This window comes from Osmerus mordax, chromosome 17 (genome assembly GCF_038355195.1).
Source record: "Osmerus mordax isolate fOsmMor3 chromosome 17, fOsmMor3.pri, whole genome shotgun sequence".
Lineage (NCBI taxonomy): Eukaryota > Metazoa > Chordata > Actinopteri > Osmeriformes > Osmeridae > Osmerus > Osmerus mordax.
In genome coordinates this window covers 1,410,562-1,433,431 of record NC_090066.1, presented here as the reverse complement: position 1 = coordinate 1,433,431, position 22,870 = coordinate 1,410,562, and the positions used below count along the sequence as shown (strand labels likewise).

General features: G+C 48.8%; 1 protein-coding gene across 2 annotated transcripts; it reads left to right on the top strand.

The window, feature by feature from the left end:
• The first annotated feature begins 3,326 nt into the window (after positions 1–3,326).
• Positions 3,327–21,998, top strand: sema3aa (sema domain, immunoglobulin domain (Ig), short basic domain, secreted, (semaphorin) 3Aa). Of its 2 annotated transcripts, XM_067254101.1 has the most exons (17): positions 3,327–3,485; positions 4,792–4,854; positions 10,006–10,125; positions 10,609–10,699; positions 10,796–10,915; positions 13,033–13,175; positions 13,796–13,910; positions 14,048–14,117; positions 16,606–16,750; positions 16,948–17,167; positions 17,346–17,437; positions 17,559–17,600; positions 17,741–17,898; positions 20,399–20,466; positions 20,564–20,709; positions 21,170–21,765; positions 21,798–21,998. In XM_067254101.1, the coding sequence occupies exons 1-17, from the start codon at positions 3,327–3,329 to the stop codon at positions 21,928–21,930; spliced, it is 2,481 nt and encodes an 826-aa protein (XP_067110202.1). In that variant the 3' UTR covers positions 21,931–21,998. The 2 variants fall into 2 exon arrangements, with proteins under 2 accessions (XP_067110202.1, XP_067110201.1); XM_067254100.1 differs by having other exon boundaries at positions 21,170–21,998.
• Positions 21,999–22,870: the final 872 nt, after the last annotated feature.

Sequence of the window (22,870 nt, the reverse complement as noted above, 5' to 3'; positions counted from 1 at the left end):
AAACAGGAAGTCCAGTCCAAGGTACTGCTGGAAGGGAAGAGAAGCCAGGCAGTCTCCCACACTGGCCAAACACCTCCAACCTTACTTAAAGGGAACAATCGCAGCGCCTGTGAAGTGCTGCATTAGCTGAAGTGGAGAGTTTTCCTCTGTCGAGTTGAGCTTCTCTGTCCCACTCATTCAGATAAACATAAACTACTGCTCTGCCTCCTTACATTGTGTTTTATTATTCTGCTATTGTGGAGAGCGTAGGCGACTGAAACGCTCGTGTGTTTAGAGTATGAAAGGCAGAAGTGCTCTTCTCCAGACAATTGCACTTGAGAATTCAGTTTACTGTACGGTGTCAGGGTTATTATTTCTTCCAGAAGCTTCTTTTTTTTTTTTTTTTAACAACAGCTTTTCTGTTCCATAATGTATTCAAATATGAGGATAATTTATTTGAATGGATCAGGCTGCTGCCCTTGTCGAGGATGTTTCAATTGAGTAAAGTGTGTGTGAACATGTAGCACACAGTCCTTTATCCCCCTCACGCACTCAGTCTTTCTCTGTCACACACACACACAGTGGTCCAAACTAAGCCACACCTAAACTCCTCACCTGCAGTCAATCCAAGACAAAGATCCTTTCCGTGTGTGTGGGTGTATGTGTGTGTGTAAGGTGTGTGTGTGTCTGCTCACAGGGGTGTGAATGAAATACACCAGACAGTTATAGAAACAAAATAGAGGTCTGTATGAGTGAGATGGGCAGGAGACACTGAACAGACGGTCAAATGTGTGTGTGTGTGTGTGTGTGTGTGAGAGAGAGAGAGAGAGAGAGAGAGAGAGAGCTGAGAGAGAGAGAAAAGGGGTGGGTGGGTATAAGGAAGTGTGTAAGAGAGGGTCTGTGTGTGACGGCAGAGTGTGTGGAAGTGGGTGTGTGTGCGCGTGCGCGTGTGTGTGTGTGTGAACGATGCAAGATGCTGAGTGGGCTCAGTGTTTGACTTGTTCATGCTGCCTAAGCAGAATCATTGATTGGATTACAACTTAGTCTGCGAAGGTGTGTCTGTCTGCATATGTGTGTGTGTCTGTGTGTGTACCGATGTGTGTCTATGCATATGTAGAAGCAAAATACATTAAAGTGTTAATGTTCAAATATGTAGTCAGTTGAGGTGTGGTGTGTGTGTGTGTGTGTGTGTGTGTGTGTGTGTGTGTGTGTGTGTGTGTGTGTGAGCACAGAGCTTCAAGGAAAGGTCCATAACTCTTGCATTTATGTGAACACCTCACACACTGTATGTATGTGTGTGTGTGTGTGTGTGTGCATGCCTCGGTAAGTGTGTGTACCTATCTCCTAACAAGCGTGGCAGTGTTGACGTTCAATGGTCTTTGGGTGCACACGCTCCAGTTCCTCTGGGAACCGTGGTCGATCTCAGCCCAGATACGGTCTGGATGTTCCTTCCCTGGTCCTGGTTCTGCGTCCAGGTCAGTCAGAACACGTCTTTGGGTTTCATCTCCAGCCTCCATCAGGCCGCAGCCCTGATGGAGGCTGGAGATACGGACATTACGGAGAGCATTCCCAGCCTCCTGGCTCAACCGATGGGTCCAGTCGCTCACTTCAGCACAGGCCGGAGTGTCATATCCAGAGCCAAGATGGTGGAGCTTCTCCCCTCATAGGAAGCAGATCCGGGTGTGCATCTCTTGACCTGTCTTGAGTGTCCATCGTGATCTCTCCTCCTGGAAAACTCCTGTTTCAGATCATCTCTCTCTTGTCTCTGTTATCCATATCATCCCTCATCTAACCATTTTCTTCCTTTTCCCTTCCTTCCTTCTGCGGGAAACACGAGAACATCAACGCAGGCATTACGATTTCAAGCACCGTAAAACGTTTTTCCATGCTTCCGAGCACTAGCTCATATCCTGTCCCTGTGCTGTCAGAGCTGATTGGTTGATTGGGAGTGAGGGGTTATCTGATAGGCTGTCGCCCCGGTGATGAAATGCCACTGAAGACACCTCCAGATTCCCTGGAACAGGAAGTCCAGTCTACCGGCTTCTTATTATATTCTATCTCCAGTTTCAGAGGCAGGCTGTTGGCAGTAAGCTCATCTTGAGAAGACTGATAGAAGTGACTGATATAATTGATGACATTAACACACACACACGATTGAGTTGCACACGGACTCGAGCACAAGCAGGAAGTAGGGACCATGCGTCTGCATGACTTAGTCACCCTCCCGTCCGACAGACACACGCCCACTCTCCAGCCCTCACAATCTGAACAGGACTGTGCCAGCGAGGCCAGCACAGACACCAGTCTGTCATCCCGTCTGACCCCACCAGCAGCGCAGAGAGACAGAGAGAGGATCTCTAGGGGAGTCAGATGGCTGAGCGGTTAGGGAATTGGGCTATTAATCAGAAGGTTGCCGGTTCGATTCCCGGTTGTGAAAAAATTGTGTCCTTGGGCAAGGCACTTCACCCTACTTGCCTCGGGGGAAAGTCTCCGTACTGTAAGCTCTGGATAAGAGCGTCTGCTAAATGACTAAATGTAAATCTATCCCTGCTTCCATCTCTGCCTGAACACACACACACACCTCTCTCTCTCAGCACACACAGATGTCCAGAAATCCTACCCAGAGATGCATGCCCAGATGGCTGGTAAAGCAGTGTGTCAGTCCCAACTCTCTAAGACACTTCAGTCTGCAGGATGCAGGGGTGGAGGATGATGGATGAGAGGGTGTTGAGAGGGTGTGGGGGTCACCCCGCCGGTGGTTTCAGTGCAGGGTGTGTGTCAGAGAGGGGTTGATTTTGGTCGTCTGAGGGAAAGCAGACAAGGTTGTTTTTCAGTTCTCCAGACACACACAGGAACCGTAGCCTCTGGCCAGGCCCCTCCCTATGAATAATTCAGACCAATCGCTCACCGGGCCAGGTAATGAGCTGAGCTGTGATTGGGTCATGCTGGGTTCGCCTCAGCGATGTCTCGCCATGAGTGGTGAGATGTGAGAACCCTTTCACACAGCAGAGAGCTTGGAGATCTTTACCTGATGACAAGGGTTTGACACCATGGTTACGGGGTAGCTTAACATTTGTTGAACCTGCCCCCCCCACACACACACACACACACACATCTATCAATTCAACCACACGGTCTCCATCTTCATGATCTGAGCATTTGTGCCACACCATAGTCCAAACTAACTTGCAGTATACTGCAGCAGTTGACTAGTCATTCTAACATTGACATCTTTTGAAATGTTAACAGTGACGATTTACGATTGAAGATCGTAAATTGAAATCATAAATCGTAAATGCAGGATGTGTGCTGATCGTTTCTTTCCTCCCTCCCTCCATCCTCCAGAGATGTTAGAATCCAGTAACCTCATCACCTTCAACGGACTGGCCAACAGCTCGGGCTACGACACCTTCCTATTGGACGAGGAGCGAGGCAGGCTGCTGGTTGGAGCAGAAGATCACGTGTTTTCGTTCGACCTGGTCAACATCAACAGAGACAACCAACAGGTGAGGCTCTTTAACCCTCGTACACGATCGTTCACATGGTTAGGACGTCACAAAGACCATGGAACAACAACACACAGAAACAGGCCTTTCAGGTCGGTTTCCCAGACTCTGCAAGAAGTCCAGTCCACGTCTCAGACCTTTCAACGGAGAATCCAGTTATTTTCCACTTTGTCAGATCTTTTCTAATGCTATGCGTTTCCTCTGCTTGCTCTCTGGCGTCCATTACTGCCCTCCGCCCTCCCTCTTACCTCCTCCCCCTCTTCATCCCTCTTTCCTCTCTGTCTCCCTTCGTCCAGACAGATCTGTTAATAATTCCATTACTCCACCTGGAGTAGGTTAAGGGAGTCTTTTTTATCTGATTCTGACAGCTACTGCAGAGATGAAGACTGACATGTGGAGGAGGCCTCAGGCAAACACAAAGTAAACCCCACTCAGGAACACTGAAATACACTTAGTGGACAGAGGATAGTTCATTCTCATATTCTGTATGAGTTATTTTGCCCTTGGCACAGATGAGTTTCTCCCTCTCCTGATTTGGATCAGTGCGTCATTATCAAGATAAGCTGGAAAGGAGTGATTTAGCAAATCTGACGTAATTATCCTAAATGTGCTTTACTGCACAAGGGAGAAACGCTCTGCTGATTTGAAAAGGAGATTGTCCGGGAATGGAGTTTGTGTGGAGGTGTGCATGTGTGTGTTTGCAAGGCGGGAGCATTGGTATCCACACACTGTCTACAAGAAGTGTGTGTGTGTGTTTGCATACACACACACACACACTCAGTTAAGGAGGTCTCATCTCCTGCAGGGCTGATAAGAAGACAGAACAGCAGATAGCCATCTAACCCTCCAAAATACTTCCTAGGTGGGCACCTCAGTGAAGTATTGGGAGTAAATTGAACTTTGAGTAAATGTTGTTTTCTGTGAGTGAACAGACCCAGTGCTTCAGTATTTCCCTGGTTTTCTATCCGGGTTCAGTCTATCCCTTCATTTCTTAGTATGACACATTCTCTCCTTCATAAAAAGACCATCCATCTCTCATCATGTTCTATATCACACACCCACTCACCCCCCCTCTCTCTCTTTTCCTGTCCTTCTCCTTTCCTCATCTCTTGTTCTCTCTCTCTCTCTCTTTCTCTCTCTGTCCACAATGACTCAATCTCTACTGCAGTTTTCCAAAGAAAAATGACACTCCCTCTTACCTCGTTTCAAAAATGATATAAAAAACTATGTTTCTGTATGTGGTATGACACACTCTCTCCTTCCTCCTTTCTGTCTTTTATAACTTGTTTTGGCTTTTTTTCCACAGATCGCATGGCCTGCCACGCCCTCGAAAAGGGACGAGTGCAAGTGGGCGGGGAAAGAGCTTGGGGTGAGTTCAACACCAGGGTGCCCCGTTAGCTCACCGGGTTAGTCCACGTATCATATTGGCTGAGGCCTAAATCCATCCTTAGCCCTTTGCTGCATGTCTTCCCCTCCCCCTCTCTCTCTCTGTGTCTCTCTCCCCTCTCTCTCTCTCTCTCTCTGTCTTTCTCCCCCCCTCTCTCTCTCTCTATCTCTCTGTGTCTCTCTCCCCCTCTCTCTCTCTCTGTGTCTCTCTCCCCCTCTCTCTCTCTCTCCCCCTCTCTCTCTCTCTCTCTCTCCTGCCACACATCACTTAAACAGAGTCCAACCGAGCATGAAATATGCCAAAAAAAATACCTTTAAAACACATAACATGAGCAGGGCCTAGAAAGACGTCTGGGCATAGAATTCCGCAAAAGTTCCCAGGTCAAATCCCCTCTAGGAAACTCTCCTAACCAAATATTTGAACAGGACAAACCCACCAGCACAGTGAAGGTATTAGTGATATTTTCACACACACGCACACAGTTGAACCATGGCCCATGAGCCTCAGTGTAGCGTGGTGGTAGGTAGCTCGTCAGGTAGGAGGTGCTGGGAGTATACTTGACCCGGTGGTCTGTCTGTACCAGATCACGTCTCAGGGAGTGTTGCCCCCTCTGCTTCCCTGCTGCGGGTGCTTGTTTGTGCAGAGACCGGGGCGAGACTCGCGATACTCGGCAGGAACCTCCTGCTCCATGTTCACTGTTTATTATCCTCTGAGATGTGGGTGCGCTGCTCTAATACCAGAAGGGGGGGTGCATGAGTGTGTGCGTGTGTGTTATCTGTCTTGCGTGGTTTGCCCTCTCTGTTTGTTATCTGATCCTAATTTCACGGCCTGTTGCAGGTGTAGCAGAGGAGAGAGAGAGATAGAAAGAGAGAGAGAGTTGGGATTATATGAGATTAACTAGTCCAGTCTCTACTGTAAATCACAGAGGGTCCACCTGGGTCAGAGTCGCTGCCAGGTTTGGGGATTTCACACGTATACACACACAAGCAGTACTCATACACTCTCTGAAAGCTTAAACTATGACAAAAAGCTTTGTGTGTTGGCAACCAAAACACACACAAACACACACAAACACACACCATGATAAAGCATTTGCGTGCGGTGAAAATGTTTACTCGGGAATACGAGGCAATGAAAGCAGGCTTGGAACGGGCGCAGAGGCTTGATTAGGACATTACAAAAGTGTTCAGAGCACATACAATTCAGCTGTACTTTAAAATCAGCAGTGAGCAGCAAGGATTCTCTGTAATCACAGTGACTGTGTGATTTTCATTTCAGTATAGATGGTCTTTCTTACTAATCATTTGACTGGAAAGATGTGCAGGTGCTCCAAACAGTTTTACAGGAGCAATGAAGAAAAACGGGTAGTTAAAAATATTTCTGGTAGTGAAGACTACATCTTTAGGGTTAGGATTAAGGTTAGGGGTTAGGGTTAGTAGGTCTACTGTCAGTACTGTTACTAACTAAACACACTTCTCTTTTCCTGTCTCGTTTTTGATAATCGATTAATTATACGGCACAGTGGGAGATAAAAAAAAAATACAAAATATCAAAATGGTGACGCCCATTAAGCACATTACTTCCACATTGCAAAATCCAGGTCAACACCTTCTGGTAGCTAGCAGTTATGCTAGTTCTCTCACACAAAATGCCAGGTTTTAGAGGAGTTTAATCTTACCAAAATTACATTTAACGATGTACATAGGATTCGATGTTGGTACCCTTCAAGCAAGAGGGAAAAGGGGTTCAAATTTCAATGTACATTGACAATTACGTCGAAGGTAAGGTTTGTCTAACTCAAGGTTTGTCTAACTGTAAAATTAAAGCTAGCTAGCTAACCGATTTGAGCAGTAACATTAGCTAGGCTATCTAGTTAGGGTTAGGGTTAGCATTTTTATCAACATTATAATGTACTGAATGATCTGATTGTAAACTTGCTTGCTGGTCGTTAATGTCAACAGATAAATAATTGGCCTGTCAAATTTGTTTCCAAGTCATAATATAATGTAACATGTATCTCAGTTTCTAATAAAAATCTGGAAACGGGAGAGATCTCCGCCATGAGAGCGCCCTGTTATCGGTCGATGAAAGAAAGCGAAAAGGGAGTCAGATGGCTGAGCGGTGAGGGAATCGGGCTAGTAATCCGAAGGTTGCCAGTTCGATTCCCGGTCATGCCAACTGATGTTGTGTCCTTGGGCAAGGCACTTCACCCTACTTGCCTCGGGGGAATGTCCCTGTACTTACTGTAAGTCGCTCTGGATAAGAGCGTCTGCTAAATGACTAAATGTAAGTTGCATAATTTCAGTGTAGGGTTAAGAGAGAGATAGCTAAGGGTTCACATAACCTGTCATGGTTATTAAAATTCACGTTTGTAACTTCACAGGAAGTTGTAGACCTGGCCTATTCTTTCCCGTAAATATGTAGGCTATCACTGTCATGTGTATATAGCCAAAAGATACACAGTGTGTATTCACACCATACCCACACTGCTGCAGGAGGCTTTTGTCCTGTATTTCATAGAGAAGTTGGCAACCCTAAGTGTATGGAAAATCATTTTTCACCACCATGTGGCATGTTCGAACGTCTCTCTTAACTCCTGTCAAGGCTTTGGCACTAACCTTCCTCGCTGCTAATGACCCTGACAGCCCACAAGAAACCTAAACAGCTCTTCAGCGAGGGAATTAATGAGAAGGCTTATGTTGTATAAAGACAGGACCTTAAGAAGGATTGTGGGCAGACATTTTGCTTTGTTTGTCAGTCATTACTACAACGTTAGAAAGCACATAGAATGAAGTAGTGTGGTTACACGTTCACATGATCAACGTACGGAGGTTATTTCGGTTTAGGTTGTAGAAGACATGGTTGTGGTTTGGTTAGACCTTAAAAGATTGGCACCTCTGGTGTTTGTATGTCATCATGTGAAAAGCCTCGGGCCGTTGAACGTTTTCAACTGACTTTGGTGGTGGATTTAAATAAACACGGAGAGAAAACAGAGCAGGGTTTAACCCGTTAACCCTCCTATCGTGTTCGGGACAAATTTGACCCATTTTGAAGTTTAGATGCATGAAAAACACCGTAATTTTTTTTCGATCAAAACAAGGCTTCATTAATGTCTCCACGGTGGTCTACTGAATACAATCAAACACAATTTTATCAGTTTTCTTTTTTTTTTTAACACCTATAAAATGAAAAGTTACATCTGTGGTGTTGTGGGTCAAATTTGACCCGGCAGTAATTCTGTGTTCTTTAAGCAGGGAAATAAACAGTAAATGTTGCCAAATCATCAAAAATAACTAAAAGGTCAACAACACATAAATACTATGAATAAAAACCTACAATAATAGTATATTAATATTGCGTAAAAGTATTCAAATCATGTGTCAGGGGGAGTCAGGTGGCTGAGCGGTGAGGGAATCGGGCTATTAATCCGAAGGTTGCCAGTTTGATTCCCGGTCATGCCAACTGACGTTGTGTCCTTGGGCAAGGCACTTCACCCTACTTGCCTCTGGGGAATGTTTCATGCCACTGAATCGCATTGACTTGAATTCAATTGTAGCATGCAGCAAATACTATGATCCCCCCCACACACACACCCATCCCACTCTCTCTTTCACTCACATCCTCCACCCACCCCCCCACCCTCCCCCAAAATGTACTACTGAGAAGGCTAACAAGTAACACTAGCATGGTAGTAGCATTGCTACGAGTATTATGCTTGGTAACTTAGCCCGGAAGCTAACTAAAGCTAGCTAGCTACCGTTTCGGAAAAATAACTTGCACTGTGGGGACCGTCGTAAATATTAATAACTCACGCATCTAAAGGCTGCCTCCAGCAGTTCCAGACATCCCAAGTCTCCCGGAAGTTTCGGGAATCTCCCGCATTTCAATAGCGGCTCCCGGACGCCCGCAAATGCAATACAATCGGGGGGGGGGGGGAATGAAATGAGTCTCTGCAGGTTTGGATGTCTGCAGTTCTCTCAAAAAATGTTGTGCAGAGAAGGGATGTGAACAGTGTCAAGTGTGTCAGTGCAGTATAAAAAATGATTTGGTGTGTTGTTAAGGTGACCTAGCTACACCTTGTGACTCTAGCATTGTTTCATGAGAGAGAGAGAGAGAGAGAGAGAGAGAGAGAGAGAGAGAGAGAGAGAGAGAGAGAGAGAGAGAGAGAGAGAGAGAGAGAGAGAGAGAAAGAGAGAGAGAGAGGTCAGTCCTTACAGACAGAACGCAGAACTTCTGTTGACACAGATGGTTCGTCTTTGTTATCTTACTGACCCGGCAAAGAGATATATATGTGTGTGTAGCTGGAGCAAGAGTTGTGGAGGAGAGGAGTGTGCGATTTGAGGTGGAAAGACTGCGTGTGTTTCTGTGTATGTGTGTATGGTAGAAGGAGAGAGAGAGAGGAATAAAGGGGAGAGAGTATGCAGCTTGCATAAAATGTATGATGTTTTTGGGTGAAAATAGAACCATGAGGTGTGTGTGTGTGTGTATGTCATTAAATGAACCCAGCTTGAGTTTGATCTTTTTAGCACATGTACCCTGAATGCCTCTCTATGGGATCTTCATAAAGACCAGGGTAGATTAACCAATCCTGTTCATTACTGCTCTCATAAACAATCTCTCTGCACTGGGACTGTCCACATGTGCTGGGGATTGAATCCAAATACCTTCTGTAAACCCAAACAGATGGATCATTAGACATCTGACGAGAACTAGACTGATTTGTGGTGCAGGTGGGAATTTCTCTCGCTGCGACCGACCGACCCTCAATTTTACAAGTAATTTCAAGAGCATGGGGAAACGTCTACTTTAGATGGAGGGTGTAGAAGATGTAAGTTTAGCTTAGTTTGGAGTCTGTATGGCTAGACATTATAGTTAGTGTGGAGTATGATAATAAATAAAATTATCCAGAATGTAGGCAATGCTATAGTTCTTATTACAATAAAATGTTTTGAGAGGAAGAAGTACCTGAAAAGTTCTGATCCGTCTGTTTGGGGTTACTAAAGGTACTGGATTGTATACACATGCTATACACAGACCCGGTGTATTTTTCTCGTGTGTGGTTGGCGCAACTCCCAGGACACGATAAGAACAAATCAGCGTTTGTTGACGTTATGTTCCATTTTCTCTCTCCAGAAGGAGTGTTCGAACTTCGTGCGAGTGCTCCAGCCCTTCAACCAGACCCACTTGTACATCTGTGGAACAGGAGCCTTCCACCCCATCTGTGCTTACCTTGAGATGGGCAAGCGTGCAGAGGTAAGGAGGCCTGACACCGAACCAGATCATCTGGAAAGGAGAGGACAGGGAGGAAATGAAAGAACCGCTCTCTCGCTCGAAAGTTGTCATCTTGATGAGTGTTTACAGGTCGATCAGTGTAGCAGTAGGGTGGAGCTGTGTGTGTGTGTGTCTGTCTGTGTGTGTGTGTGTCTGTGTGTGGGTGCACCAATGCTGCTCTGTTACTTAGATTGACCTTCATGAGTTCACCAGGGCTTGGATTGGTCTTTCTATCTTCATTTCACATCTGTAGAGTGGAGTTAAGTTACTCTAATGTGTTTTGGGGGAGGTGGTGATGGGGTTAAACCCCATCTTTCTCAGACAATAGCTACTGTGAGCAGCTATTAAAAGCAAAGTTTGGCCAAAGGTAGTGAGAATTACTTTTGAGACGGTTACTTTGAGTCTAAGTTGTCTTAGATGGACTTCCTACAAGCTTTGAAATCTCAACTGACCCTTTTGTCACAGGACAACATCTTCAGGTTGGAGCCATATTTTGAAAATGGACGAGGGAAAAGCCCTTACGACCCCAAGATGCTCTCTGCCTCCATTCTGATTGGTGAGTCCGACTGATTCTGCTTCCTGTTGGTGGGCTGATAGGGGAAGCTTTCATCTGATTGGTTCTTTAATGTTCATGTTGTTTTCTGATTGGCAGATGGGGAGCTGTACTCTGGAACGTCTGCAGATTTCATGGGAAGAGACTTTGCCATTTTCAGAACCCTGGGAGAGCATCATCCAATCAGAACAGAGCAACATGACTCAAGATGGCTGAATGGTAAAATACTAAACTGAGCAAGAGGAGATTTATTATGCTAGCATGCTAAAGTTACTTATTTAGTGGGTGAATCATGACTCCTAAAGGTCAATACAATGAGGGGTACTTGTGACAATACAGCAAAGGATATATAAAAATTATACCCTTTATGCAAAATTGCAAAAACAAAATGCTGTCTGATTGGTCAGTTGTTAAGAGAGGGCAAAATCCATTGCTTTGTTGAATTTTGTTCTTAGAGACGCTGATAATCCTTAAACATAGTCAATCAACGCTATTCACCGTGGAAACAGAGATGTCGGGTCCCATTCACAAATCCATGGAGCTTGATTGTGTGGGGTTTGATTGCACGATGGTTGCTGGCCAGATTATCGAGGCTGGGGCAGGGTGGGGAACGAGCGAACAGATGAACTGTCTGTAGAACTGGAGATGGGGAGCTACAAAAGGTCAATTTCAGGTTTTCCAAAATTCTTTTTTTCTTTTTTTTTCTTTTTTCAACTGTGAAGTTAATCCCCTTCTCAGCTGTTTTCCTGTGGTGGAGTCAGATTCCGACCTCAGCTTCTTGCGATGAATGCTGTGACATATGCATAAAGAGCGATTTTTGGTGGAAAAAAAGGTATTCTCCGCATCTTAATCCTCCTCGAGCTGTTCTCTCTTCAAACGGATACGCTAGAGACCTCCTCCGGTCACCCTGGTTAAATCCATCTGTTCCCTCACAAAAGAGGAATTGTAATTGGAAGGATTACCAGAAGGGGATATTCAATGGACCCTTATCAACAGGGTGTATGATCCTCTAAGCTACAGGAGAGAATACTTCATGGCTATTGATACTGGAATGAGTGTTTACTTCAAAAGGCTTTAGGGCGAAACCTGGCTGCTGGTTCTGTAGACCTGGACCTGGCTATATGTTTACACTCCTCCCCATCTTTTAACACTGGCTGACTTTCTGGCTGTAGCTAAGCTCCTGTCGAATGAAGTGGCCTTTGTTGGACAATAAATGAAATGTATTAAATGGCATGAACTCAGTGGTGGGGAGGTTGTGGGGTCGATGTGTGTGCATGGGCTGAATGGCAAGTATTCAACATCACCATGGTGGTTCAGCACCACGGGTATGTATGTGTGTGTGTGTGTGTGTGTACAAACGTTGAACTGAACGATGGAATAGCACAACAGCTGCGTCTGTGTGTGTGTACAGGCTGCATCTGTGTGTGTGTGTGTGTGTGTGTACAGGCTGCATCTGTGTGTGTCTTGTGATTCATACCCAAGGTCTCGCAACACCACACAGAGCGTATAAATCTGGGGCACTCATCTGTTTTCTTGTGGCCAAGGTCTCCCCCTTTTTTCCAAGACTACATCCTCAGCAGTCACCGTAGGGGCGAAACATGGCCCCGGTTGTAGCCGTTCGGCGTGGGCGCCACGGTCACCACAGTTACCCCGGCTCACGCGTGACAACGCCTCCTGCGACTACTCCCCGGATTGCTTTCCCCGAGCGCCATCCCCCTCTCGCTGCGGACATCCGAGCCTCGGGCTCCTGGCTTAACCGTTTAGTTTTGATTTCCTCTCGCCTTCCCAAAGCCCTGATGGATTTATTCAAGTGTATTAGAGCGCTCAATCGGTACCATGTGTGTTTGTGGGGATGTGGGTTCTCTTAGGGGTTCTGGAGGATTTGGGAGGGATTGGGTGCCCTTGGTTCTTGTGGAATGAGATAGCGTTAGGGGTTAGGGCATGGTGCTGCGATGTAACCATAACGTGTCGGTGTGATGCAGGTCTGGGCTGGGACTGAAAAACAGCCCGGGACTTTGAAACGCAGACCGGCCCACGGCCGTGTATTATTATTATTTTTTATTATGCCGCGGCCGTTTGACCAGCCATTCAGGAAATCTCCCGCCTCTCCCAACGGCCAGTCCGACCCTGGTGTGATGTGTAACATTTTTAGGAGAAAGAGATGGAGTGCTATATACACGCAGTGTCAGAAGTGCAGTAAATATTGTTTGTCAAGCTTGTGTGCACGTGCGCTCAGACTGAGCTGTACGTAATAGGTTGATAAATGTGCTCTTGTGAAAGAATGTGCACATCTACAGTACATTACAAATATCAATGTGTGTGTGTGCACGCTCCAGACCCAAGGTTTGTGGGCGTGAATCTGATTCCTGAGAGCGACAACCCGGAGGATGATAAGATCTTCCTGTTCTTCCGAGAGAACGCCATGGATGGAGAGAACACAGGCAAGGCCACCATCGCCAGGATAGGACAGCTGTGTAAGGTACGACCACCTTAGCCAGGATAGGACAGCTGTGTAAGGTACGACCACCTTAGCCAGGATAGGACAGCTGTGTAAGGTACGACCACCTTAGCCAGGATAGGATGTTTGTGTAAGGTACGACCACCTTAGCCAGGATAGGACAGCTGTGTAAGGTACGACCACCTTAGCCAGGATAGGACAGCTGTGTAAGGTACGACCACCTTAGCCAGGATAGGACAGCTGTGTAAGGTACGACCACCTTAGCCAGGATAGGACAGCTGTGTAAGGTACGACCACCTTAGCCAGGATAGGACAGCTGTGTAAGGTACGACCACCTTAGCCAGGATAGGACAGCTGTGTAAGGTACGACCACCTTAGCCAGGATAGGACAGCTGTGTAAGGTACGACCACCTTAGCCTGGATAGGACAGCTGTGTAAGGTACGACCACCTTAGCCAGGATAGGACAGCTGTGTAAGGTACGACCACCTTAGCCAGGATAGGACAGCTGTGTAAGGTACGACCACCTTAGCCAGGATAGGATGGTTGTGTTAGGTAAGAACATACTCTCGTTCACATTCAAAGTGTCTCTGAAGCCTGTGGATGTTTCCTGAGTGTGTTAAGTGTTGTGTTGTTTCTGCAGAATGACCTTGGGGGCCACAGGAGCCTGGTGAACAAATGGACCACCTACCTCAAGGCTCGTCTCACATGCTCTGTACCCGGAGCTAACGGCATCGACACACACTTTGACGAACTGCGTGAGTGTGTGTGTGTGTAGGGTGGAGGGGAAGTGTGGAAGGGTAGACAGATGTGTACAGCACTGTGTGTATCTGGTGTGTGTATCTGGTGTGTGTGTGTTTAATTCTCAGGTTGTCATGTTTTGGTGTGTTTTTAGAGGACGTTTTTCTGATGAGCTCCAAGGATCCAAAGAACCCCGTGATCTATGCAGTTTTCACCACATCCAGGTATTTACATATGTGTACATGTAAAATATGTGTATAAAAACATTATTGACATTGTTAACATTGTACCAAACAGATGTGCTCAAGGTCAAGATTATGATCAGTCACAGTTCTGCAGAGCCCAGCTCATTCCAGTGTACAAAATAATGGCCTTTCTTCTATCTGACGTCTGTTGAGTTGACATTTGTTCTTACTACTGTAGGGCAATCTATGAAATATTGAAACTGTTTCCTTTTGGACAAGCAATTCTTCCTGTATGTGAAAAACATTTTCATTTCCCTCTCTTATTTACTTTTCCTTTCTCTCGTTCCACCTCTCCGCCCGTAATCCTCAAATGACATGTAATGAATCCCAACTCAGAAGGATTCAATTCTCTGGGTGTGCCCCGTCCCCCCCAAAAAAATCCAGACGCCGCTTTTGTTCGCTAATCCACTTACAGGTGGTCGGCATCTCCCAACCTCCCCCCTCAATTCTCAAATTGAAAATTCCTTTCAGACATTATTTTTTTTTTCACCCTTTGCTACCTGACTGTCTATTCATTGGGGCCTTGGCAGAAATGCTCGTAGGAAATCAGATTAGGTGGTTGTGGGGAATGCCTCTCCCGTGGTTAGCGCTAGCCTTGGACAGACGCCTCTCCCCTGGTTAGCGCTAGCCTTGGACAGACGTCTCTCCCCTGGTTAGCGCTAGCCTTGGACAGACGTCTCTCCCCTGGTTAGCGCTAGCCTTGGACAGACGCCTCTCCCCTGGTTAGCGCTAGCCTTGGACAGACGTCTCTCCCCTGGTTAGCGCTAGCCTTGGACAGACGCCTCTCCCCTGGTTAGCGCTAGCCTTGGACAGACGTCTCTCCCCTGGTTAGCGCTAGCCTTGGACAGACGCATCTCCCCTGGTTAGCGCTAGCCTTGGACAGACGTCTCTCCCCTGGTTAGCGCTAGCCTTGGACAGACGTACCAGACGCAGCCCTCATTGTTCCACCTTGAGGCGGAGCTAGACAATCAAAGTAGAGGTGAAAGAAAGCAGGTTTTTACAGATGGAATGGCGCCTGGAGTTCGGCTGCCGCGTTCAGCCATGTCTATCTGCAACGTTTACACAAACACTCGACGGCGGATTTCCAAGGTAACGATAAGAGAAGCTGAATAGACCGCCAGGGCGCTTCAGCGAACGGGGGGCCGCCGCGCACCACAAACCCCTGGGTGGATTTTCTCTTCTTTTCTAAAGTGTGCGTGGAGGGGGGGGGGGGGGGGGGAGATGGTGGAGGGGGGGGGGGGGGGGGGGAGATGGTGGAGGGGTGGGGTGGGACGCGGCACTTGAAAATTCAATTACGGGGCTTTGAGGAATTAGAGTCGTTTAATTGGTTTTGCAAGTGCCCAGTTTTCAGAGATGAATGGAGCCGGCATTCAGGGGGAATGGCTTTTAATATCACCGCTTAATGAGGCCCACAAGCCGCCGCTGACGGATCAATGTTTGATTCTCGCTGTGTGTGCGTGTTTGTGTGTGTGCGTGTGTGAGTGTGTGTGTGTGTTTGCGTGTATGTGTGTGTGTGTGTGTGTCTCCAGAGCGTGTTCGGCAGTGCAAGGCGAGCCCGTGTCCTTTATCCACACGAGGCAGAGATATAGGAAAGTCTTTATGCCCTTTGGTTAATTGAATTTCTTCCTAATTAGCATTTTACAAATGCTAATCCATTCATCTTCCATGCTTTGGTGGTTGCATGCTCCTCTCAGAACTGCTGAGATGCACACATCACATGCGCAAAGCCAGACAGGGAACAGCCATGCCTGACTCCTACAGCCAGACGGATTCTACCCTGGGTATCTTTAGCTGATGAACCTGCCATCCTATGAATTATGAACTAGGCTCCATTTCAGTTGAATTCCACGTTGATTGTTTTGCAGTTGAAGGAAATCTTCTAACTGCAAAATTCTGTCTCTACGTTCTGCAATACCTAATACCGTTTAACTCGACACAGATATTCATGACCTCTTCTGGGTTCCATTTCGGAATCTTCCGTCAGAATACCTCAGTTCCGTGCATGCTCCGTTGCGATGCATCAGAAATGAATGCCTGACTTCTTGGTAGCCTGCCTAGATTCCAGGCCTTTCCTCCGAAGCTGGAAACCATCACATCCAATGTTCCGATCTGTCATCAGTTTGTTAAGTGATGACAACGTTTTTCATCTTATGCGTTTAGTCTTTCAGGGAAGGGTCACATTCAGGACTTTCCACTGGATTCATGAGGCCTCATATTGATTTGTTGTGATAGATCCGTAACGTATCTGCATTTTCGTTTATCCCTCTCTCTCCCTCTCTCTCTCTCTCTCTCTCTCTCTCTCTCTCTGTCTCTCCCTCTCTCTCTGTCCCTGTCTCTCTCTTTCTCTCTCTCTCTCCTATACCTTACTCCAAATCTATTCTCCTTTTTCATCCTCTACTCTCTCTCCTTCCTCCTATCCCTCTCTCCACTCCTCCTTCCCTCTGTCCCGCTCCTCCCTCTCTTCCAGCAACATCTTCAAGGGCTCTGCGGTGTGTATGTACAGCATGGCTGACGTCAGGAGGGTGTTCCTGGGTCCCTATGCCCACAGAGATGGCCCTAACTTCCAGTGGGTTCCCTTCCAGGGGCGCGTGCCCTACCCCCGCCCTGGCACGGTGAGTCGCTGCCTCGAGACCCCTCTTTGATACTTGCTGTAGGCGAGGCAGAGGCAGAAACCTCTGTGGTACATGCTTTGTCGTTGCAGTGCAGAATGCAGGGGCGTAGGTTTGTTTTCAGCTTTTTTATAACCGAGGATGCGGCCGATGCGAAACTCAAAGTCCCCTGTTTATCCTCTCTCCCTCGCACGCCCCAGTGCCCCAGCAAAACCTTCGGAGGGTTCGACTCCACCAAAGACCTTCCCGATGACGTCATCACCTTCGCCAGGGGGCACCCCGCCATGTACAACCCGGTTCACCCCATGGGGGGGCGCCCCATCGTGGTGCGGACGGACGTGGAGTACCAGTTCTCTCAGCTGGTGGTGGACCGGGTGGAGGCGGAGGATGGCCAGTATGACGTCATGTTCATCGGCACAGGTGAGGAGCAGCGCTGCCCAAACACCTCCACAGGAGTCGCTGTTGTCTCTCTGAAATGTCGCTAACAGTCGCTAGGTTACGCGATGACGTTATGCATTGGGTCCGCGTGAGGACCCAAGTAAACAGGAAACAGATCAAGGTTGAAGCTTACGAAGATGCTGCTGTGTTCCTGTTCCAGACCTGGGCACCGTGCTGAAGGTGGTCACCATCCCCAGGGAGAGTTGGCACGACCTGGAGGAGGTGGTGCTGGAGCAGATGACCGTGTTCCCGGTACGCTCCCGTCCCCAACGCGGTCAAACAGTCACTGGAACAAGGGTCTTCCCCCATACTGAGATCGTATGGGAAGAAATAACTCATTACTAACATCTGATGTTATTTTCTGCTTTGTTAGGAGCCCACACCCATCACAGCCATGGAGCTTTCCACCAAGCAGGTAAGAACTGGGATCTGAGGCAGTGCCTCTGAGGGATCTGAGGCAGTGCCTCTGTGGGATCTGAGGCAGTGCCTCTGTGGGATCTGAGGCAGTGCCTCTGAATGGGAGAGCTCACCCAGTCTGTGTTCTCTGTCGAGCAGCAGCAGCTGTACCTGGGCTCGGCCCTGGGTGTATCCCAGATGCCCCTGCACCGCTGTGAGGTGTACGGTAAGGCGTGTGCAGAGTGCTGCCTGGCCAGGGACCCTTACTGCGCCTGGGACGGGACAGAGTGCTCCAGATACTTTCCAACTGCCAAAAGGTAAGAACACACACACACACGTACACGTACACACACACATGTATACACACAAGCAGAAGTAAATAGAGGCCCGGCCATTCTTGCACGTATACACAGGAATACAGGATTTGAACGTATGTGAGTTGGTCAACAACCACAGGCTTACTGTTAAGACAAGCACACACACACACACAGGCAACACACACACACACACACAAAATGCTTAGAATGATTGCTGAATTCCACAGCCAAGGAGTTCAAACCAGCGCCCCACACACAGTCAGAGCCAGCAGTAGCACAGTTGTGACCACTTTACCGTTCAGCCAAGGAGTAACAGTAACCCACACAGCCAGATCAGACTTCCTCACACACTCACACACACACACACACACACACACTTCAAATTATACCCAACAGGAGCGTTCTAACCACGTCACCCTAAAGCTAGGAGGTATGAACAAACACACCCTCAAATTACCCAGTCAGGATCAGGATCAGGCTGACCGCCTCAGACCTCCACACCCGCATGGCGCCCAGCGGAGGAAGCACACACACACACACACACGGATACACACACACATAAATACATGTATACACATACACACACACACCAACACACACATGTATACAAACACACACTTATATATATATAGTCAACACTCCACTTCTCTCTCTCTCTCTCTCTCTCTCTCTCTCTCTCTCTCACACCCACACCACTTCTTTGGTGTGTCTCACAGTGGTGGGTGCTAGTAGTAGGCCTGAGGGCGGGCCTGGTTCTGGTGCTAGGAGTAGGCCTGAGGGCGGGCCTGGTTCTGGTGCTAGGAGTAGGCCTGAGGGCTGGCCTGGTTCTGGGGCTAGGAGTAGGCCCGAGGGCGGGCCTGGTTCTGGGGCTAGGAGTAGGCCCGAGGGCGGGCCTGGTTCTGGTGCTAGGAGTAGGCCTGAGGGCTGGCCTGGTTCTGGGGCTAGGAGTAGGCCCGAGGGCGGGCCTGGTTCTGGTGCTAGGAGTAGGCCCGAGGGCGGGCCTGGTTCTGGGGCTAGGAGTAGGCCTGAGGGCGGGCCTGGTTCTGGTGCTAGGAGTAGGCCTGAGGGCTGGCCTGGTTCTGGGGCTAGGAGTAGGCCCGAGGGCGGGCCTGGTTCTGGGGCTAGGAGTAGGCCCGAGGGCGGGCCTCTCCAGATATTTTCCCTGCAGCTCCCAAATGAGATCCAGACCGCTCTGACCTGCCCCACACGTGCCCAGACATCGAACGGCAGGAATGTTGCTGAGGAAACCTCCTAGAGGGGAGGAGGAGGGAGGAGGAGAGGCAGGAGGAGGGAGGAGGAGGGAGGAGGAGAGGCAGGAGGAGGGAGGAGGAGGGAGGAGGAGAGGCAGGAGGAGGTGGAAGGAGAGGCAGGAGGAGGGAGGAGGAGGGAGGAGGAGAGGCAGGAGGAGGGAGGAGGAGGAGAGGCAGGAGGAGGGAGGAGGAGAGGCAGGAGGAGGTGGAAGGAGAGGCAGGAGGAGGGAGGAGGAGAGGCAGGAGGAGGTGGAAGGAGAGGAGAGAGGAGGAAGAATAAGAATTATTTTATATATTGAGAGAGATGGAGAGACAGAGAGAGAAAGAAAGAGAAAACGAGAGAGAGCAGGGACTGAGTGGAACTCAAACACACTAACACACACATATATACACACACAAACGCACCAGCTTGGTTGCAAACACACAAACATCATCCAACCGTCCAATTGCAACACCACTCTCTCCCTCCATCCGTTCTCCAAGCTGCTCTCTCTCTCTTCACAACCCTTAAAAAGACCTAGTCACTGGAGACCTGTCCGTCTGGCTGGGCCCTCTTCTCTCCCCTTTCATTTTTACTGCTCATGTCAAGAAATATGGCCTTGGCCGTAACCCAGCAGTACATGGGGACAGAGGTGGCATGTTTGCAGTTATCCAGTAAAGCCAGGCAGTGACACAGCGGAGCGGGGAGACCTGGCTGGAGCCAGGCGCAGGAGTCTGGCGGGTACAAAGCTTTCTGCGTGGGATTTCTTTACGAGGAATCTTAAGGCTGAACTGTGTTGTTTCAGAACACGCATAAGGAGAAAGCGCTGGACAATGAATCACGGTTCATTCATGGCATAGGTTTATATAGTCTTACAAACGCGCCAGCGTTTTTATGTGAGTTCTTCTGCTCACTGCATATTTATGCATATTTATTAGCATAGGAAAGACTGTGAAAAAAAAAAAAATTCATTGTAGTTCAAGTAGACTGTTGTTCTTGAACTGTCCCTCAGGTCAACACTGCCCCCTAGTGGTAGATAAAAGTACTTCAAGAAATGGCTAAAACTGTGTGGGAGTCAGAGACAATGTACAGATGTTTCTGGAATCAGTACTTTACTTAACTATTTTCTACTTGAGTGAAGGATGTGTGTACTTTTTCCATCTCTGGTGGAAGTTAAATGTCACAAAGCAGAAGCAACAAACGGTGTTAAGCTGAACGGGCTGGTCTGCTGAGGCTGCTTGTTCTCATCCAGCTTCTCCTTGTTTCCCAGGAGAACGAGACGCCAGGATATCAGGAATGGAGATCCTCTCTCCCAGTGCTCTGACCTGCAGCACCATGGTACACACACACACGCCCACACAGACACACACACACCACACACACACAATTCATGTTCCTTATCAATGCACTCACTCACTAAACTGTGTGTGTGTAGATGACGTGGATGGGGTGGGCAGGGTGCAGGACAGGAGTGTGTACGGTGTGGAGAACAGCAGCATGTTCCTGGAGTGCAGCCCCAAATCCCAAAGAGCGCTCATCTACTGGGAGTTCCAGAGACCCAACGAGGAACGCAAGCACGAGGTTAGTACACACACACACACACAGGCACACACACACACAGGCACACATAAAAGACACATAATCAGCACTAGTATCTAGTTCCCATGGAGATGCTTGTTAGTTTGACAGCAGACACCCTGTCACCCGCTGTGTTAAGGGAAACTCCTTTCCTCCATCTTATTATCACAGACTCAATTTTGACCTCTAACCTCTGACCTAGTGTGGGTGGTAACTGAGGTTAGAAACTCTGTCTGGGGGCGGAGGTGTCGGGTCGTGACCCAGTGATGTAAGCGACAAGACTGTGTGGTTGAACTGTCTTTTTCTGCACTTCCCTTACCCTCCCCTCCCTCCCTCTTTCCTTGCTCCCTCCTTCTCTCCTCGCTCCCCCGTCCCTCTCTCCTCGCTCCCTCCCTCCCTCTCTCCTCGCTCCCTCCCTCCTTCCCTCCTCCCCTCCCTCGCTCCCTCCCTCTCTCCCCTCCAGATCAAGGCGGAGGACAGGGTGATCCGTACTGAGCAGGGACTCCTGCTTCGCAGCCTTGTCCAGTCCGACTCCGGGGTGTACCACTGCCACGCGGTGGAGCACGGCTTCATCCAGCCCCTGCTGCGCCTCACCCTCCAGGTCATCCCCTCCCAGAGGCTGAGCGAGCTGCTCCCAGGGCCCCCGGCTGGGGCCGGGGCCCAGGGCCACTCGCCCAAAAACAAGCCATGGTACCGGGACTTCCTGTCCCTCCTGGACCACCCGGACCTGAACAGCGTGGAGGAGTTCTGCGACCGCGTCTGGCGGAAGGAGCGCAAACAGCGGAGGGTAAAAACCCCTGGCGTCCAGGGGGTGTCCCTCAGGGCGGACGGCACGGGCGGCCCCAGCCTCGCACCCAGGGCCAAGGGCCCCAGCAGCCCGTCCAACGCCCAGAAGCAGCAGGGAGGGCCTCCGTCCGAGGTCAGCCAGAAGCTCCAGAGGACCCAGGGCGTCGAGGGGACCCCGCAGGGACCCAACCCCCAGAAAACTCAACTGATATCGGGTACGGTGAGCAGTCAACCGCCCAAGAACAACCAGAAGGGCCAGAACTCTCAGGCTCAGCCGAGCATCCAGACGCCACAGAAGGGCCAAGGAGGTCAGGGGGGCTCCCAGGGGGCTGGGGGGGGGCGGGGGGCGGCCCAACACAACGCCAAGTGGAGGCGCATGCAGGAGAACAAGAAGGGACGCAACCGGAGAACACACGAGCAGCAGAGACCACCGCGTAGTGTGTGAGACCACCACACACACACCTCATACACACACACCTCATACACACACACACACACCTCATACACACACACCTCATACACACACACACCTCACACACCCCATACACACACATACACACACATACACACACCTCATACACACACATACACACCTCATACACACATATACACACTACACATCTGTTCTGTTCACTCATCTACAGATTCATTATAATTATAAACTATGTAGGGGCAAACAATCATATTCCATTCTCATAATCCGAGCACACACACAGGCAAGAGTGACCATGCACACACACACACACAGAAAAACATACTCTTACACACTGCAAATACCCTGTGAAGACTTTTAGAAGACCGAAGACAAACAGGATGAAAAAAAAAAAACTGGAACTGGAATTGAATGCATGGGGAGTGACTGAGGTCCTCTGGTTCACCACAAGGAACTGCACAGTCCAGCACTTGGAAGAGGAGCTACATGGATGACTCACAGGCCTCCTGTACATAAGCTAGTTACTTATCTGACAGGACAGGACACACATGACAAACCGTTTCTGATTGGTTCACAGACTTTATAGAACAGGAAGTCCGTCGCTGCTTCCTGTTCTCTGACGTGAGGAGGGGCGGTGGGGACGAAACACGATGTAACGCTTCCTGGATTTAGAACGGCGAGAAAGACCTGTGTGGGGACGGGAAATCAAGTCACTCAGACTAGACTACTCTCATTTACGGAAACACTCGCAAACGTGGCGTCGTTTTCAGAGGGCGAACTCTGCATCGGAGCCCACTGAGTCGCGTTGAGACTCCCCCTTTCCCAGAAGCACTTTGGGCTTGTACATAAGTGATACTGCTAAAAGGTCAAATGTCATCACACAAGGCACGAGTTGGTCATCCCTGTCTGGGCTTTTCATACTGTTTCCACATAAGTAAAATGCTT

What these genes read in the sequence shown, in the direction of transcription:
- sema3aa (XM_067254100.1), top strand. Translation starts at nt 3,327, where the DNA reads ATGTTAGAATCCAGTAACCTCATCACCTTCAACGGACTGGCCAACAGC. An exon ending in TGGAGCTTTCCACCAAGCAG is followed by an intron (nt 17,601 to 17,740) that starts GTAAGAACTGGG and finishes TCTGTCGAGCAG; the next exon opens with CAGCAGCTGTACCTGGGCTC. An exon ending in ACGAGGAACGCAAGCACGAG is followed by an intron (nt 20,710 to 21,169) that starts GTTAGTACACAC and finishes TCTCCCCTCCAG; the next exon opens with ATCAAGGCGGAGGACAGGGT.